Source organism: Diadema antillarum, unplaced genomic scaffold (assembly GCF_040938485.1).
Source record: "Diadema antillarum isolate AM-2024a unplaced genomic scaffold, OU_Dant_1.0 scf00000017, whole genome shotgun sequence".
In the NCBI taxonomy this organism is placed as follows: Eukaryota; Metazoa; Echinodermata; class Echinoidea; order Diadematoida; family Diadematidae; genus Diadema; species Diadema antillarum.
The window spans coordinates 4,834,879-4,855,913 of NW_027270906.1; the positions used below are offsets into that span (position 1 = coordinate 4,834,879).

General features: G+C 38.2%; 1 protein-coding gene across 1 annotated transcript in view; it reads left to right on the forward strand.

Annotated features, from left to right (window-relative positions):
* LOC139727372 (TBC1 domain family member 16-like) overlaps positions 1-21,035 on the forward strand; it is a 46,702-nt gene that overhangs the window by 4,177 nt on the left and 21,490 nt on the right. Inside the window, exons 2-3 of the mRNA XM_071638335.1 lie at positions 7,992-9,422; positions 12,179-12,358. Coding sequence (XP_071494436.1) covers positions 8,094-9,422; positions 12,179-12,358 — 1,509 coding nt within the window. The 5' untranslated portion in view covers positions 7,992-8,093. The remainder of the gene's footprint in view (positions 1-7,991; positions 9,423-12,178; positions 12,359-21,035) is intronic.

Genomic DNA, 21,035 nt, shown 5'->3' on the forward strand with positions numbered 1-21,035 from the left:
TAAAAATGTGTATTTTTTTTTTTTTAGTACAATGTTAAGATTCTGAATTTGCTGAGAGGAGGGAAATGAGCCTCCTTCAAGAGTATAGCAAATAATTGTATGTTTGGATGAAAAAAAAAACACAAAACAAAACAAAACCTTAGTAGATGACTTGGGTCTCCAATGATAAACACGAGAGAGCAGCTGGTGCTATTACCAGTAAGCAAGTATAATGCTGTTCGAAATCATTACTTTTAATCATCTATATGTTGCCTTAAACATGCACAAAATGTGATGATGGGATTTAATCTTGTTATGCACTGCTGCAACTTTCATCCTAATTAAACAAGCAGTTGCTATGTGTCTGCCTGTTTTTGCGGCACATTTCTCTTTACTGATTTTTATCAAACTTTCCTCAGGCGGCTGCCTGGTTTAACACGTTCCCGTACATGATGACATTCGTAATCATATTAAAATTTTAGTGGCCCCATGACACTTGGAAAATTTTTATGTGACTAGCAAGCATTTAACATTTATTCTGTACATGTATGACAAAAACAAAATGGTATTGACAAACAAACAGTGTTGTTTCGACTATAGACTGGTTTACTATAAACTCATTCAAATTTCTGGCTGTTTCTTTTATGCTGACATAGTGCAATGTAATGAGTTATTCTGTAAAACATGTACCTCAAAAATAAGGTCTTGGAAGAATTTGCATACTTAAGTTGTTGTTCCATGGACAAACCTTGAGCAGGTTTTCAGGTTTACCATTGTTACAAAGATTCATTGCCATTAGATACCAGTCTGTTCAAATGCGTAATAGAAATTTGATGCATCTACACTTTAAGTTTGAAAAAAAAAGGAAAAAAGTATGCAGCAAGCTGCCCCCTGCAAAGATATTGTTCGGGATACACAAGTATGGGGCATCAAAGAGTCATTTTATTTTTATTTTGTTGTTGTTGTTGCAATGTGTAGCAAAGTTAAGGAATTTGCTAGAACCCCGTCTCCTTCCCTTGTTGGGCTTTTCAATTCACCATGTGTGGATGATTTTTATCAAAGGACTAATTGCATCATATTGTCATAGAATAGAATTAAAATGAAAAAAAAAATTTATCATCGTGATGTGATGTAGATCCTAAATGCTTCTTGTGCGTTGTTAGGATAGCATTGAGAATTAATGATAAAATGTAAATATTTGTGAGAGCCAAAAATTAAAGATGCACTGAATTTCAGTCGTTATGTGTTTCCATGTTGGAGAGAATTTTGATATGATAAGATTTAATTTTTCTCATGAGCCAGATAATTGTACTTAAATACATCTGTCCTGTCTACAGTCATGGAAACAGTTTGAAGTAATGGTGTTATAATTATCTTGAGAATCTATGTGTTGGTCTAATTAGTTTAGAAGGAGTGGTTTAATGTCTTGTGTTTTTTGTGGTAGCTCTCCTGCTCAAGCTGTCATACTAATCTGGCTTGAATTCAATTTCAATCCAGTACCAACTACCATGAAAGAAAAGAGTGAAAACTGAATAAGATTCTATGTACATGTACAACTGTGTCTGTTTGCTCAGTGTTAGATAGATTATGTTTTATTTCACAATAAATCATTGATCAGAGGAGACATGCAGAAGAGGAGATATCCTTGCAGATGCACAAAGATTTCAAGGATGTTGAGAGGACAATTATAATGTAAAATTTACTTACCAGAGAAAGTCCTTTTTTTTTTCAATCAGTGAAGTTGAAACTGTAGAAGAACCATTTTGTTCATTATAGATTGTACACAGTGGCGTATCTAGGGGGGGGGCAAGGGGGGCACGTGCCCCGGGCGCCACTCCCCGGGGGCGCAAAAAAACGAAAAAAAAACGAAGAAGAAGAAAAAAAAGGGAAAAAAACGAAGAAGAAGAAAAAAAAAGGAAAAAAAAACGAAGAAGAAGAAAAAAAAAAGAAAAAAAGAGAAGAAGAAGAAGAAGAAAAAAAAAACTCGCCCGGAAAAGGGGGGGGGGGGCAGAAAACCAAATCAAACAAGACAAAAATAAAAACATGATGCCGCCGACAAAATGACAATGTTTATTGTGTTCACACAAGAATTCCATGTTCTGTAAGTAAGCTGGAGTACAAAAATTTTCGGCTCGCTCGATGCGCTCGCTCGCCAAAATTTATATAAAAAAGAAGGTAAGAACAAAACGTGTCTATTGTGTTCACACATGTCACTTTATATTTAGCAGGCAAAATGTTTCACGGAGCAGCGGCTGCCATTTCTTTCGTTCTGAAGCAATCGCCAATTGGATCAAAAGAAGGCGCCAACGGTTTCGAACATACGAGGGGGGGGGTGAGGGTGCAAAAAAACCCAACCCAAATCAAACAAGATAAGAACAAAACGTAATGATGACGCGGATATATACAAATTTCGGCTCACTCGCTCGTACTAATTAAGAGTATTTTTTAAAGTCCTCAGTTTGTTGGTATAAATAGTTATCTATAAGGTCGTCACTATATCTTGTAAGAATTGCAAGATTTAATAAGCAAAAAATGACAAGAATTTCATGTTTTGTAAGCTGAAATACCAATTTTTTCGGCTCGCTCGCTGCGCTCGCTTGCCAAAATTTATCTCCCAAAAAGAAATAAGAACAAAACGTCATGATGACGCAGAAACATACAAATTTCGACTCACTCGCGCTTACTAATTTAGAGTATTTTTTAAAGTCCTCAGTTTGCTGGTATAAATCGTTATCGTCGTCACTATATCTTGATTAGAATTGTAAGATTTAATAAGCAAAAAAATGACAAGAATTCCATGTTCTGTTAGCTGAAATACAAAAATTTTCTGCTCGCTCGCTGCGCTCGCTCGCCAAAATTTATTTAAAAAAGAGATAAGAACAAATCGTGATGATGCCGCGGAAATATACACATTTCGGCTCACTCGCGCGTACTAATTTAGAGTAGTTTTTCTAAGTCCTCAGTTTGTTGGTATTAATCGTTATCTATAAGGCCGTCACTATATCTTTATTAGAATTGTAAAATTTGATAAGCAAAAAATGACAAGAATTCCATGTTTTGTTAGCTGAAATACACATTTTTCGGCTCGCTCGCTGCGCTCGCTCGCCAAAATTTGTAAAAAAAAAGAGTTAAGAACAAATCGTGATGATGCCGCGGAAATATACAAATTTCGGCTCTCTCGCGCTTACTAATTTAGAGTATTTTTTAAAGTCCTCAGTTTGTTGGTATAAATCATTATCGTCGTCACTATATCTTGATTAGAATTGTAAGATTTAATAAGCAAAAAATGACAAGAATTCCATGTTTTGTTAGCTGAAATACAACAATTTTCGGCTCGCTCGCTGCGCTCGCTCGCCAAAATTTATCAAAATTCATTACATTTAAATCACCTTCAAAAAGACCCCTTTTAAGTGCTTGAAAAAGTACATCATGTGGACTGTGTTTAAAGTCCCTACTGGGATGGGGTTGGGGTGGAACACTTTTTCAGAAATTAGGGGCGCAATTTTCGCGCTTGCCCCGGGCGCCGTTTTCCCTAGATACGCCACTGATTGTACATGATGCGTATAATTGCTCACAAGCACAAGTAGCGCAAAACTTTTTTTTTTTTAGAGCACGTCCATGATTAAATTCTGAAGTGATGCTTTTAGAAGAATCATAAGAATGCTACATGTATAAATTTCAGACAATGAAATAGTGGTGATGGTATAGATACAACACAAATGTAGGCAAATACAAATGTACATGATTCATATTAGTTTCATGTGGCAAACAGATATCAGATATACATAGAACTTTTTTTTTTTTAAATAAATCTGCCCTTTGAATTTTGTGCAGGGTATTAGAGACATCTATCTTCACTTTCCCAAACGAGCATTCGGGCGTCATACTTTTCACAGGCACATGCCTATCATGAGCTTCACCTTGAGATTTCATTGTCTTGGGCAAGCATCCAAGTGGATTTATAGCATTCTACTTCTTGAAAAATTATATTCATTTTAGCAACATTCAAACAGATACAGCTTTCATCATTATGTTGATGCCATAAGGCTAGGAATGCTTGGTCACCCTGTTGCTAAATACTGAACTTCATTCATTTTAACCTTTAACCACTGGTGACCTGATTGTACCAACTGTAAATGTCATTTCAAAAGATATTGTGGTTTTATTAATTAGAAAATTATTAAGGCCAAAAGCAGCAACATTCTACAGCGCACAGTATTTAACTGCAATCACATGACACCTTGCAATGTCCAGAGTGAGTCTGTATTCCCAGACTACCGTAATTCAGTATGAGCTGTGCAATACCATCCATTTTGTATGGTTACCCCTCTCACACAGTGACACACAAGGGCAGAGATGCTGTATTGGGATGTCATACAGAGTAATACATATCTGTGGCTGACACACGCACAAACACACAGCCAGAGCGCACACACAGACTTTGGTGCATACTAAATGTACAGGCACCTGTCTCTGAGATTGCTCAGTGTGTATGTTTGTGTGTATGTGTATAAAATGCACATTGTGTGTATAATGCCCCACAATTCTGATATGAAATGCAGCTGATGACACACACACACACACACACACACTCATACAATACACACATACAATACACACACATAACACACACACACACACACTACAAGCATCTAAGTATGCGTGCGATTCAAGTGGATGATGTAGCAGGTGTATATTCAATGCAATCTTCTATCCCTTTTACTTGATTGCCATGCTTGGGGACCATCTTCTACCATAACCACTCTTGGCTCAAATCAACCTCTACATGGGGTCAGTTCACATCTCCCTGAGTTAGCTAGTCCTTTATTGACCCACAAACACTCCACTTCCCTCCTGCGTAGTGCGTGAGCTGGGATGGTAAAATTGCCAATATTTGGCGCGCTCATCAGGTGGTGTGCCGGACAATGCCAAGCCACGACATTGATGGGCGATTGTTATTGCTCGTAATTGGATTTGCCGGATTTGTGTGACAAGATGATTCGCCTCTTTCATGGATTTTATCGACCCATTGCTAAATGAGGGAGCAATACTGGAAGTCTTTTTGGATATATACCAGGTAGTCTGTGTAAATGTTTGCCAGACCTGTGCTTTATTTTCCATGGGGTATGTTGTTTGAAGTACAGTGTGATAAAAAGGATACATGTGCAGATTATTTTGAGTGTGAGTGTGTGTTTTTGAGTGTGAGTGTGTGTTTGAGAGTGCATACCGTGTGTTTTGTGCAACATGTTGATGCATGGATGTATGTCTGTGTTGCAGAGAATTGAAGCACACCACCAATTATTAGGCATTCCTTATGTCCTAAATTTCAGGATGTATTTTGCTGTGAAAATCCTGTTGATTACATAAGGCAAGAAAAGGAGACTTCTGGATGATTTTCAGACTTTGTAGATACAGAGTTCCAGAAAATATAGTGAGTGCAACGAGGAAAAAAGAATGTTTTCAAAACTCAATAAAAAAAATCACAATTAATTATGATGATGTCATGACAGCTTCACATAAGAATGCATGATTATTTGCTCAAGGAAACAGAGCAAAAGAAGAAGTATGCATAAATTCTATGGTGGTGAAGTTGCTTTAAAAAGCAAGTGGTATGGTTGGATTTCATTGCTACATTACTGGAATATTTGAGCCTCCTATGCCATCATCTTTTTTCAGTGTAATTTGTTTGTTTTTTTTTTTTTTCAGAATACAAAATGCAAAGGAATTTGTAAGGAATCCTATAAGCAAAATATTCTGCTTGAGTGATTTGTTGATTTGTTTGATTGCACAAGATTTACTATTTCATGTGCGTATAAATACACCTGAATGTATTATTTTTCTTCTTTTTCTGTTAAAGGGAGAGAATACTATCACCAGGTAATTCTAGGTGCTAAAAAGCACATTGCTGTTAATTAGCAAGATGACCATATCCATACATGTGTTTATTGTAAAGTAAGATCATAAAAAGTGTGATACCAATCATTTCCATTATTGAATCTATCACAGCACTATCAGTGGTCATAGGTAGTGTTTTGGGAAATGAGCATTGACTCAAGTCCTTTGACCTCACCACAGTGATAACAGGCACCACTTCCTGTATACAATGTGTATTGTCTTCATGTGTGTCTTGTAAATCAGCCTACATGTATAGGTGACATGCAATACAGGAATTTCTGTTTTGTAAGCATTTTGAGAAACATTCGCTAGTAATTCAAAGAAACAGGTGAAGGTTTGACCATGGACCTACTACAGTACATGGATTGTAATAACGGAGATCTTTCTTTGATCCCATTATCCCCACCGCCACTTGATTATGTGCATGCTTATAGTGAGGTCGCTCAGATGTTTGGACAATGGCAATTGTGTAATCATGGATCTTCACTGACAAAAGAATCATTTCCCTCATTTAAAGTCTTATTTGGCTGATACGAGTGCCTTTTTAGACTCGGCTGTCTCTGAATGGAAACTAATGATGGGAGCAGCAGACCTCAAAACATGACAACTTTTATTGTGTTCTGCGCATGCATGTACTGGATACTGCTGTAGTTTTTAGATATCGCAAAGTCCGCCTTTTTTTATCCAGGTTGGCTGTTGGTGGTGTTGATGAAATCAAAGCAGGAAAGCATGTTTAAAATATTTTTGTGACACTTCTTACAGAAACAGGTGCATGAATTCATTAACGAGTAAGGAACGGCCATGCGAGAGTAGGTCGGTGGTTTGACAGAAATTGAACAGGTCACAAACAACCACCTGCCTGCCGCAAAATTCTAAATATAGACAAAGTTTGAAAATCGTACGCGGTAATTGTCTGTGTTCTGACAGGAAATATCTCCGAGACAGACAAAGAGAGATAGAGAGAGAGAGAGAGAGCGAGTGAGAGGGGGAGAGATCATAGTAGAGACTTAAGAGGAGGAAGAGAGGGAGGGAAAGAGAATTCTGTGATTTCTTGTATTTCAATATTTATGTATATAGCCACAACTCTCTGGTTACCACCAAGCTGCAACTGATGTTCTTACACAATCATCTTGAATGTGTACAAATAACAACAGTCAAATTTATATCAAAGTGACATTGTCCATTGCACATACCTTGAGGATACAGAAACAGTTTGTTAGGCATGATGTACAAGTTCATTTGGTGTATTCATATGGGCAGTCTTCAGCACAGCATTTGAACAAGAACAAGTACCGGTATCATACTCTATATTGCTAGTGATAGTATTGAAAAAAGTGCTCCCATTTGCTCTTATATTTTTAATCTGGAAAGATACTTAAGTATCAGAAAAGGCAGATTTGCAAGCAACTCTGACTTGCAGACTGAGGAAGAATCAATCCCAGAAAATGTGAAATGATAGATGGTAAAAATGAATTTTACAACAAAGCCAAAACAAAACAAAAGATGTGCAGTTGTGTCTTATTACATAATCTCTGTCACCAAAACTGACCACACCCAAACTGGTTTGCCACCCCATGCAGGATGGGGCCTCAAACTTGTATCATTCTTGCAGTATGCATATTATTACCTAAACCTTGATGAAAACCAGTCATGTCTTTTAATCACATGTCACTTTTATTATTTGTACCATAACTAAAAAACAACAAAAGCCTTTATAATTATCAACTTCGGAAGTTATTAGGTGCACTCTAAAATTTGTAAATAAAAAAGCGTGCAACATGTTGGTTTATCAATATTTCATGGAAACCCAGTAATGAACCACTCAATCTAACTTTTTCTCTGTAATACAGTGTTCATTTCATTACCATAATAAAGTTTGTGTGTATTAGGTAAATTACTCTTTTCAGCAGGCCTTGGGCAAGCTTTTTAGCTGTCATGAACAGCCATACATTATAAATGGGTACATCATACTTGTAAATTAGTATTTCAGGAAACCGATCCATTAGAATGAACTTCAACTTGTGCAGTATTTTTATTATTCTTATTTGTTTGTATCACTTGAAATTCTACTCATATTTCACATTAATCTTGGGTTTATTTATTGTGTTCTCTTGCAGTGTGAAAGAAGTTCGGACATTGCCAGACTTCCAGCATAAAGAATGATTTGTGACGTGCTGATGTTGCACTGTGGAGTTTAGCTGAACTGTACCCTTTTCAAGATGACCACATTTCTCAAAAAGTTCAGTGACTTCCTGGGTATTTCAGATCCCGAGTACGTCAGGGCACCCCCTCTTGATGGGGAGATCATCTTCTGCAAGAACAATGTGTGCGTCCATCCCCCATCCATGCTGTCCACCAATGTGGAGCACCATCCAGGTTACCTGACAATCCGGGCTCAGAAGGTGGACCCCACCCAGACATCTCTAGTGCTGACCTGGATCCCCAATTCTTCTCTGAACAAAAGGAAGAGGTCTAGCGCCACTAACAGTCCAGCGAGGCCATCTTCCACAGACATTCGGAAGCAGACGTTTTCGAAGACCGAGAGCCATGCAGACAACATAAGTGGAGACAGTTTTAGCATCCTGTCCAAGGATGATGAAGGAAATATATATACGTCAGGTGTTGAGAGGGATGTGGGTAAAGGCCAGAATGAAAGCCCCCAGGGATCTATTCACAGTTTACAAGATTCCGGTATTGGTGAAGGTGACCGATCCAAGATTGTTGGGGATGTTGCACTGGCAGGTGATGGAGATAGTGATGCCCCCAGGAAAATAGACTCACAAGAGACCAGACAGGGTCTTCCCAAGAAGAAGCTGATGCAAGGAAGAGTGGAGAGTGTGTTGTCAGAGAGTGACGGTGTGTCTGAGGAGCAGAGATTAGCTGCCCTGCTCAACAGCAGCGAAGTGAACGAAGAAAGGGGCATGGATAGACCGGTGAATCTGGAGCTACAGTCAAAGAGCAGAAAGGAGGAACTTGTCCGTGACGATGATGACAAGCTGAGCATCAGCAGCTCGGACTCTGATGATTCCGAGTCCTTCAACAGGATGCTGGAGCAACTCTCCAGCGACGTTCCCGAGCGGCACCGGCTGTCTCGCCGGTCGAGCTCAACGACCCCGACAACTTCGAATCGTGATGAAGAGTCCCTGCCTTCCACCCCTAGCCCAGATGCTAACTACGACCCCTTCGCCCCCTTCTACAGTCTGCACAGCAGTAGCACCTGCAGCCCAGAGATCACCCACCCATCACCTGTGGTCTCCTACAACTTGACCTTCCCAGAGAACTCTGTCTGCTACAGGGGCAAGGTTGTCTACCCTGGCTCCCCGGCCAGTGCTCCGGCCAGGGATCAGGTCTGCGGTGTGTTCTCCGTTGACCTGTGTCAGATGCGGTCACTGCGGGTCTTTTTCTCTGACGAGTCCTGCACCTGTGGCCAGATGGTCATCGCCAGCCGTGAGAGCCAGTACAAAGTCCTGCACTTCCACCATGGTGGGCTGGACAGGCTGACAGAAGTCTTTGACCACTGGAAGTACTGTGTCAAACTCCACAACAAGGTAAGCACAAGGATATCAGGCGACATTAGATCATCACAGTCAATGACTGCATAGATAGAGTCCAACACAGTTAGCTATTACCTGAAATATGTTAGTCACAAGTTTTACTTGCAGTCTTTTCGTCGTGGAAGTAATGCAGTGATCTGGTTGTGGTGATTTTGCGTCATGAAGCTCACACAGGTCAGTTTTTTTTTCTTTTAAAGGAAAGAAAAAACCCCAAACATGTATGTTAGGTCTACAATATTCATTTTCAAGTTTTGGCATTTCCTCATGAAGGAGTATCTAGATCCTAGGTTTGAAAGCGTGGAATTAAGTAAAATTAATATTTTCATAGTTTTTGTACACGTATGCTTTACATCTCTTCAGTCTGAAGTCACTCCACTCTGTTTTTTGACAAGTAACATGCAATATAAGTCTTTACATGCAAATCCCTTACTTCAAAATCTGACCTAGACTAAGTATGTCAGAACTTTTTTTTACTGTTTTTTAGATGCAAGATCACATTTGCTAGTTCTCAGGTTTCCTAATTAACATTTTAGCAATTGTTTGAAAAAAATGAGGCAGAGGAGCAGCTTGGTTTATGACATGAATCATCTTCTGATATGATCTACATGTTAAAGTGAGTTACAGGAGCTGTACAAATATAATTTCATTTCATTTATTTTCCACATCCTGATAAAAAGCATTTACAAAAAATACAGGAACGATACATACACAGTAGGATATTGGAACAATACAAGAAAAATAAGTCCAACTTACAGGAATTTTACAACTGACAAACACAACATAAAAGCAGTTATTTCAGTTTGTGGGGGGATCAACATAGACCGTTGGTCTTTCTATGGCTGATCCCAAATGTTACAGCAAAGAATAGTTACATTGATGCAATACACACAAGAAAAACTATACTACAGAAAGTGCACTATACAAGAAGGCAAGAGTAATCAAAGTGTGGTGCTTGTACACTGCATAAAACTTCAAATTTATAATATATCTTTATGAACAAGAAATGATTTGTATCTTCTTTTAAATATTGAAAGTCTATTAGACAGCTTTATCACATTTTGGCAAGTCGTTCCATAGAACAGGTCCCGTATATTTGAAAGTGTATCTTGAAATGCAATATTTAAAATTTGGGATATACAATCTATTCATGTGTCTAGTATTGTAATTATTCTTATTTTGGATGAAGGAAGTATCAAGAAAACCTGGCAAAATGTTGTTTATATATGTGTACATGAAAACAGCGAGAAAAACTTCGTTCATATCAAAAATCTTTCCATTTAAACTGTAATGTAGATCAATAGCAGGGAATTACATCCCAGGTTAAAATGGAAAGCCTTCCCAGAGCTATATTATTTTCGTATTCATTTTTATTGTGATCTACGTATGTACTTGAGGTATCACACTTTAGCTTGAATTTTAGCTGTGATTCAAATGGTATAAGCTTTTGACATGCTTCAGTACAAGATGGAAGTGTCTTCATGTTTAGGTAATGAAAGAGAATTCAAGAGAATGAAAGGAGGGAAGGGAAAGAATATAGGAAGTATGAAAACTCATTGTAATTCCTCAAAATAGTAAATTACACAATGGTTGGAGAATTACAGAAGCCGAATGAGAAGGATATATTGCAGACTTGTTCAATTTGTATTGCATAAAATTTGATTTTAGTTGTTCTTTAAGAATGTAGGCTACATGATTTGATTGACACACTTGTGAGGAGGTGTATGTGCAGTACATGATAACTCATATAAAGCCGTTTCATCATACAGTGAGTTAAGATTTGATGCTTTAGCAAGCTGTCCTGAATCACAATGTATTCTCATGCCATGGGGATGAATTCTGCTGCAACAAGCTGCAGATTATATTTCTCGCTGCAGTGCAAATGTCAGAGTTGCCCATCACTCACTGGTATTAGATTACGATGTAAGCCGCTTTCTCAGAGTCGCGGCATCCAGAATATTACCACGGAAACAGGCTGTGCAGGGAATTTCAATAAAGCGATGCCTAGATATTTGATGTGATAAGCAGTTGTGATTTTCGAAATTGATGTCTGTATTCTGCAGCCTAGATTTCATTTCATTATTATTGTCATTGATCATACAGGGCAAAAGCATGCTGTAGGAAGAAAAAAAAAATGTGGCGTTGGGTTAAAGGGGATGGCTAGTAACTGATCAGTGGGAATCAGTGGGAATGCTGGAGGATGATTGTTCCAATCCTTGTGGGATTCATTTAAGAGTACATTATATATCTATTGTTGTGTGAAAATTATTTGCTTCAGAATGGTCTCATATTCAAGTAATGTGCAGTTTAATGTTTCAAGGTTAGCGTGCCTGGTCAGTGACGGGGCATTAATCTGCACATTACTTGAATATGAGACCGTTCTGAAGCAAATAATTTTCACATGACAGTAGATATACAATGTACTCTTAAATGAATCCCACAAGGATTGGAACAATCATCCCTCAGCATTCCCACTGATTCCCACTGTTCGGTTACTAGCCATCCCTTTTAAATTACAGGTTAGGCATAAGAATGGGTTTTTTGAAAGCAAGTAAAGATTTTCCAAAGCCTTGTTTGATTTTGACAATAAATTTTGGCAGTAAATTCACCTTAAAGATGCAGATAGAATCATACAGAAAGTACATTGTACTACCGTGCATAATGCATGAAATGTGGTCAACTATTAATTGGAATAGTGGTCAAGCATGACATTTGACCTGGTCAATTATGCACTCCTGCTGTGTTCTCCTTAGTCGCTAGATCTGGACAATGACAGTGGTCAGCTCCTGAGGAAGTTTAACATCATCCAGTCCAGCATGACCGCTGAGGACTGCCATCCAGAAGAGGGTCTATTCCAAGAGTTGACCGAAGAGGTCTGGTGGTCTTACGTGGATGACAAGGGGCGCATCGATGATGTCTTTGGCTTGCGGAAAGTGAGTTTTCATTTCCAATTTAAGACATTTTCCTTCAATTTAAAAAACAGAACAACAGAACAACAACAACAACAAAACAATTGTTAGCCCCCACTGGCAAAACATCGTGTGCATATTAGGAATTAAGATTATGCAGGTCATGTAAAGGTATCTCCTAGAGAAGCAAGCAAGATTAGTATCATGTGTCATGCTTTGTAGCTGTCTTGTATGCATGTTGCTCAAAGAATAATAATTGGCTAAACATTGTCTCTTCATTCGATCATAATGTTCTCTCATTCTATCTCTTACTCTTTCTTGCTTTGTCTCAAAGAAAGAAAGACTGGCAGGCAGAAAAATCCCAATTTTGGCACTTGTAATTTTGCACTTAACTATGATGGAAGCTGATACCACAAAGGAATTGATCACATGATGACTGTAACTATTGCAGGTAGTGTGTTGTGAACTTGATGAAGACCATATGGTGCTTGCTGTGTGATTATTACATTAGTCACAAGCACCTGACTGGTACCAAAGGCTATTACTGACCTTTCACCTTTCTAGGTGTGCATCTCACTTGAATCTGATGAAGAGCAGTTTGAGTGTGACATTTCTGTGTAATTATGCCAAGTAGGACCCCAAGAGCGGTTGTGAAAAATTGAGGACTCTCTGTTTTTCTGGGTCCCTTGGAGAATGTTGCCTGGAATTAGAGAGAATTTAGTATGGTGCAAAACCTGCCTAAGGCCATTAACAAACCCCAGGTAAATTTGCCCTGAAATAGAGGCATTTAACAACAATTTATTCAAGAGTTTCAGTATACGTTCTGCAGTGCTGCCTTGAGAATATAAGAATAGATCAAATCATAAAGTCTGTCTAGGGCTCCTTTTACCTCTGTCTCCATGAAGTGGTAAAATATAGCAAAATGAAAAACCTACCCTGAGGCTTTTGAAGGCCTCCTTTGATAGTGCCTCAGTTTGGGGAAAGTGAGAAAATGTCAAATTTTGCCATTTGAACATTTGCAGGCTCCTTGTAATGACACAGGGCAGAGCAAGCTGGGAAGTCTAATCACTTGGTGTTTATTTTTCTTGTCTTTTTTTTTTCACAAACCTTCTGTGATGCTGCCTAGTAGTGAAGCAATATAATGGAATGTTTGATATGGGCATTTCTTACCTTACCCAGAGTTAGGGACTATTTAAACGTATGATATAAAGGTTACCCAAGGGCTTTTTGCAAGAGGCCAGAAGTGTTGCCTTGTGGTGTTTGTGTATGTGTGTGTGTGTGTGTGTGTGTGTGTGTGTGTGTGGATGTGGGGGGGGGGGGGGGTGGGGAAATGTTGTGGAGGGAAAGTATCGGTCATTGTAGTATTACACATTATTTTAAAGAACACGTCAGTCAGCTGACCTTTACTTCAGATCGCCTGGTAAAATTTGGAGGGAATTTGATGTGGAAGGAATCTCCTGGGGAGTGACAGTCTTGTAGACTAAATTGAGCCTACTTCAAAGAGCATAGTTCAAGTTATATTAAAGCCCATACTGAGAGCATGATTGGTTGATGCATGGCAAATTTCTTTGTGCTTGATTGTTTCAAGGAGATTACAGAATCTCGCACTGATGCGTGCTGTGTTTTTTTTTTTTCTCCTGGTCACATGGCATGCATGGCAGCCCGGCTGTGAAATGTCAGCCGAACATTTTGTTTAAGCAGTGAGAACACAGTGTGTGAGGCAGGGAAACAGCGAAAACCTGTATCAGCTCACATTGTACACATTCGAACAGATGTGTATCATCTAGTACATGGACATAAAGTGGGATTAAGTTAGGATCCGTGGAAATGAAATCCCATTGTCAAAACTATAAACATCACTGAATGAATTACATGTGAATCCCATGCATCAGTAGTGAGATACACTTAAAGAGTGAATTTGAACCCAGAATTAGTCCATTGCTAATAAAATCATAGCCATTACATGTGTCACATATTTTGTGTCTAGTGTAAATTTGAGCTATTATTAAAATAAGATCTAGATACAGATAGCCCATTTTCCTCAGAATTTAAGAATTACATTATCATATAAGTATGTATATGCTTACTCAATGTGATCTCTTCTTTCAAGAATATTGTCTGAGAATATTGGTTGCTCTGTATGTGAAAAGCAAAAATCTGCACTTTTGCATTCAATTTCTGTATAATTTATGTGTGTGTGTGTGTATGTGCTCATGAAGCGTGCACGGGGGGAAGAGAAAGTGGTTGAAGGTAAATAGGATGCCTACATGACACTGATTAAATTATCTGTGATTAGATGGATGCTTAATTAAACCCTAGACAAGATGAGATCCTTGATGGAGCAGAGGAGAAGACTGCCGAGCGTAGCGAACATCACACGAGGCTTGTCATTGCAGTAAAACTCTCTGAGATGGATCACACATGTGGGAGATTGATGGCTGGTCTTATAGAATCTTGGCTTCTGAGCTGTGGCTGGTGTAGTTTCCCCTCCCAAATGCCTGCCCAGTTTAATATTGCCATTCCCTCAGTCTTGATTCAACGCTAATCCCCTGCAGGAAAATAAAGAGAAAATAGAGGGGGCAGAATTGATAGCCTCTTACAACTTTGTACCTTATCTCAACCTCCTACCCCCCCCCCCAAAAAAAAAAAAAAAAAGAAAAAGAAAAAAGAAATAATAGAAAAATATCCAAAGTTCTGTGTGATTTCACATGAAATCATGTGCCTTTTACTGGGGTTATTAGCCAAAGATTTTTCCTCTTTTTTTTTTTTTTTTGGTTGTAGAAGTTATCTGTATCTGTACCACCACCATTGACATATTGGCTTCTCATAACTCTGTAAACCAGAAGAGCTTGAAACAGTAAATTGTGATCGGACATATCTTGATCAATCACACATACATGCACAGGCGGATCCAGATATTCCATAAAGGGGAGGCGCCTTTACAAAATTAAAGGGGGCGCAGGCCCCCCCCCCCCCCCCATTTTTCTTTTTACTTCTTTTGTTTTGACAAAAAATAAAGAGGGGGCGCGCACCGGTGCGCCCCCTCTGGATCTGCCACTGTACATGCACACATACACACCAGAGAGGTAGCTGCTTTTTAATACAAGACTTCCTTTGTTAAGACTCCAGACTGGATGATGAAACTGAAATGAGAGTACTGAAATATGTGGACATTTTTGTCATCTATGAAGTCTTCATATCAGCCTCCTCTCAGGATATTTGTTTCATCTCATTCGCCTTTCATCGACGTCAACATCTTCATAATGCACTTCGATGTTCAATCTGCCACACATAATCAACCATTTCAATAAAGATTTTCCTCCCCCACTTTCTCTCAATTCAGATTTATAATGATTTTTTCTTTTTTTCCCGTAGTGATATCTGGAGAAATGTAGTGATGGGGAAAGAAATTGAGACCTTGTGAGGATGATTGGAAGGTCGGAACTGACAGACTAAGGAAAAGAGTCTGGTAGGAAAATTAAGTTAGTTCATGATGACATAGGCTGCATTACAGGGGGCCACGACACAGATGGTCAGGCAGGTGTGTCGAATAAATGAGTGTAGAAAATATCCCTGGAAGTTGGTATATGATTGGTAGTCTATAGATTTCAGGCTCTAGACTGTTTTTATGCCTCCGCCATGAAGTGGTGCCGGAGGCATTATGTTTTCGGGTTGTCCGTCCATCCATCCATCCGTAATAAATTTTGTAGACAGCGTAACTAAAAAATATCCTGATGAAACTTGGCATATCATGTGTATTAGGGAGTGAAGTTGTGCCTATCAACTTTTGAGTGCACATGCTCAAGGTCAAAGGTCAAAAGGTCAAGGTCAAATATATATCCTAAAATTTCACTATTTTCTCCATAGTACTATGCATTGCGTGAAGATATTTTCTTGAAACTTATTGTATACATGTTTTACCCAATTAAGATTCTCTGGTGAAAGTTTGGGGTCATGAGGTCAAAGGTCAAAAGGTCAAGTAAAAATATTAAAATTTCACTTTTTTCTCTGTACCTTGGATATTGTTCAAGGTATCTTCATGTAACATAGTATATGTATTGACTGGCAATGATTATCTAGAGAATTTAGGGTTCATGGGGTCGAAGGTCAGGGGTCAAAGGTCAAGGGCAACACTTCAAAATTTTACTATTTCCCTCATATTCATGCAATGCCAGCAGGATTATTTGTTTTTTACACTAGGTGTATGTATGTATAACCAGGGAGGTGAGAGGAGTATAGAGATTCTCTGGGAAGGTTTTTTTCTTTTTCTTTTTTTTTTTTTGGCCTCAAAGGTCAAAAGATCAAAGATCAAGTGAAGTGCTGAACTAACTTTTTCCTCCATATCTGGGAAGTGGCTCGAGTTATCTTGAAACTTACTACATATTTATGCATGTTCTGCCTGACAGTGATTATCATATGAATTTTAGGGTCAAAGGCCAGATGAAAATGGCAACAATTTACTATTCAATACAGAAATTGCACTTTTTCTCCATACCTTGAAAAGTACTCAATGCATAAAATTATGAATGGGTCAAAGTCAAGTTAAAGTCCTTAAACAAACCCTCATCCACTGCTGTGTTTTCATGTGTTTTCTGACATGTTCAAATGTAATGCAAATTCATATCAATTTGAAACAGCATACCCCCATGTTTTATATATCATTGTGAAAGACAATAATTGTACTTTATGCAAAACAGGTCAAGAGGTCAACTCAAGGTCAGATGACATCCCCAACCTCATTAATATTCATGAGGAAAAAAAAAACAAAAACAAAATTTTCAGAATTTTTGTAAAATCTGGTAGAAAACTTGGGGATGTAGCATTTAATTATATTTCATTCTTTTTAGCACTATACAGGGTGGCCCAAAAAGAACGGAATGCCTAGGATCTTTAATTTCAGCAATATCGTTACAAATATGTCATCATGTTGCATACTATTAGAAAGGCCATTCTTTTTCCAATAGAATGACACCAAGCTCTTTAATTTCAGTTAATGCGTTACGATTTTAGGCCCATTTTTGTCAACCCTTGCAATTTTCAAAATATGATCATTTTGCACTCTTAGAGATACAGAAACCAGTGAGAATTCGGCTTACCGTAGAACCAGTAGCGTTCGCAATGTGCGGAATGTGGGGCGGACAGTGTTATTGTCGTCAGGTCGTCTCATTCACAATGGTAACGGACAATGACAGCCACATTCCACACATTGTGAACGTTACTGCTTCTATGGCAAGCCGAATTCTCGCTGATTTCGGTGTCTCTGAGAGTGCAAAATGATCACATTTTGAAAATTGCAAGGGTTGACAAAAATGGTCCTAAAACCATGATGCATTAACCAAAATTAAAGAACTTGGTGTCATTCTTTTGGAAAAAGAATGGCCTTTCCAATAGTATACAAAATAATGACATATTAGGAAAAATATTGCTAAAAATAAAAATCTTAGGCGTTCCGTTCTTTTTGGGCCACCATGTATAGGAAATATTCAGTGATAATATGAGGGGGATATGAGTAAATCTTATATTTTTAACATACAGGGAAAACTCGGTATAACGAACACTGCTATAACGAGATATCGGTTATAACGAGGAAATTTTCCCGGTCCCAAATTTCCTTCCACACAAGTCTATGTAAAATGCTACTTTTATAGCGAGATCGGCTATAATGAAATAACTGCTATAACGAGATAAATTTTGTGACTTCCAAACAAAGAAAAACATAGTCAATCAAACCTGCTATAGCGAGGTTAAGCAAAATGCCTACGGTAAAGCTTTACTTCGCCTGTGCTATCATCTTCCGAGATTGTAAAGCTTGATGCGCCAAAAACTGTCTTGTACACACATAATCATTTTCTTTAGTGCACTCCAGCTAGCACTGCATGTTGTACGTGTAACTCTGTGTGTGCGCGCACACTGATACATGCAGAAAATGTGGTGGGACAGCCATATGTATGCATGACATCATCATGACGTTTAGCAGGTGTGAGGCAATCTGATGCTGTGATTGGCCTTCTACGTAGGGAATTCCCCATCTTCACACACACGCAGTCATAATTTACATACAGAATGTGTCACATACACACACAGCATTGTGCAGACCATATTCAAGCTTTCCACACAACACACACCCACACGATAACCAAATACCAATCCACAGACGATCTTGATACAATCGCAAGCTATATAAATTTACAAATTCAAACATCTACAATTAATAAGAAACACATTCTTGATATTGGATTTCCTTGGCAAAAACATCCTCTTACCCATAAAGGTGAGTACAATGTAATTCCCTCACACACAATATCAAGTTATCAGTATTGATTGAAATATGATGGGTAGTCCCACATGTGCAAATTAATGTCTTTATGTTATGCCTTCTTTTATGCCTACTGATATAACGAGATATCGGCTATAACGAGGAAAATGACTCGGTCCCGACCATCTCGTTATATCGAGTTTCCACTGTATTTCCAAAGTTAGCACACTTTCAGACAGCAATTCCACAGCGCAACACATCTTCAGCCATACCTCAACAATTCAGTTCAGCATTAGGCATGAATAAGGCAATCTTGAGAGTAAATTCTATGTTTCATCACAGACTGAGTTTTATTTGTAACTGTACATTTTAATGTGTACAACATGTACATCCATGTCAAATAAAAGTTCGAAAAGAAACAAAGATTACATAAAATACTGTAATAGATGTCATGTGAGCTGGACAATACAGAATGCATACCTGGTATCTGACAGGGAACAGCATTAATTGCCTTTGAAAACAAATGTGAACTACAACAAACTCTGTGCTACTTTAATATCTGTCACAATAAAATTGAAATACATTCCATTTCTCAAGAGGAAAAACAAATCTATTTCATACATATTACAGTAAAGCCAAGGAACACAATTTGAAACTGCCTGTAAGTTCCGAGCATCATAAATTCTATTTCTCACAACCGTGTAATGAGCTGAAGTCTATGGTACTTTGACTACCAAATGGTTTCAGAGAGTATCCACATTGAATCATATCTAGCTATTCAAGTATCTTTCATATCAAATAATGGCAAAGGATACACGTTGATTGCACAGGAGGGATGCATGCAGGCATTCGACGGTTCGCATTGCATGCAGTCATGACGAATCTGTAATATATAATGGGCCGAATGCATAAAACAAGCAATCGCTTGTAAGCAATTGCTTCAAGCAAAAGCACAAGCTCGTCCAGCAAAAGGTCTAGCTCAAGCAATTGCTAAAATCCATAATATGTATAACCTTTTGCTTGTGCTCATACCTTTTGCTTGTCCCGTACAAGCAATTGCTTGCGTTTTCAACAAAAGGAACGTCACGCCTATGCGAACACAAGAACAAAACCGAGTGTGACAGCATGTATTTGAACGGGCATGTGTGTGCCGAAACTTTTCCTGACATAGCAGAAGAGCTATGAAATGGCACTCATAAATGCACACACACATCTGTACACACACACGTACTGGCTGATTCCCATCACTGCTTATAGTTAGCCCGGATCTACCAGATCGCACGTGGAGAGAGGTCTCCTTGCTCTCCACTGAAGTCAAACATCCTATCTGTTTTTCATTACATTTTGCGTGCTAACCATTGGACATTCCCGTTGTTGAAACGAAAAGGTTTCTCAAGTAATTTCTCGGAGATTTATACCACTCCTGCACAAGTGTGGTCTTTCTTTTATGAATGTGAAAATGATACTTAAAAGGGAATGTCCCAATTAAGCAAAAGCTCAAGCTCATTTTGCAGAGCTTGGAAAATTCATTCAAGATTCAAGATTCAAGATAATTTATTGTCATGTATAAAATATACATAGAATTTGTTTTCGGACATACATAAAGATAGAGGTGCATAAATGAAGAATATAAATCATGAAATAACTTAACATGAGTTTTATACCATACATACATAAAATACATACATTTAATACAAAAAAATACTAAAATATAACAGGCAGTATGACGTATTGCAAATGCTCAATAATGTTATATTTGTAATTTGTTGAAAAGTTCTCTTAATTCTTTTCCTTCTTTCCTTTTCTGTGTATGTTCCAGTAACAAATACAATATATAATAAATTAAAAATATTTCATCACAAAATCTAAAACAAAATAGTAAGCAATTGCTAGAAAGAACAAGCAAAAGGTATGTTTTATGCATATGTTTTTAAGCAAATGCTTGGTCTCTCAGCAATTGCTTGCGGGCACAAGCAATTGCTGGATTTTATGCATACGGATTCGAGTAAAAGGCTAGCACAAGCAATTGCTAGCGTTTATGCATCCGGCCCAATATGTGAAATAAATGACATTTTACTGTAGCATGCATGTTAGGAAGTACATGTAGCTGTGAATGCAGTCTATGTTAGATTAGACAGAATGTAGCATGACAGTTCACAAATATTGAAATGACAAGATAAAATGTTACTCAGTATGTTTGATGAATGAATAGTGAATCTCGAATGGGAGCTGGCAAACATCAACTTGGGTCAGTCATGAAACACGTACAGTGTAATCTTCCTATGATTTTCAAGGTGATATTCCCTGTCCCCCTCCCCCTCCCCTCCCTCTACCCAACAAAAATCAAGGAAATCATTTATCTTTCCTCTTTGACAGAATAACCTGCAGAATTGGAAAATTTTTCTTTTCATGTGCAATGGTGATACAGTCCCGCTTGAAATTGTG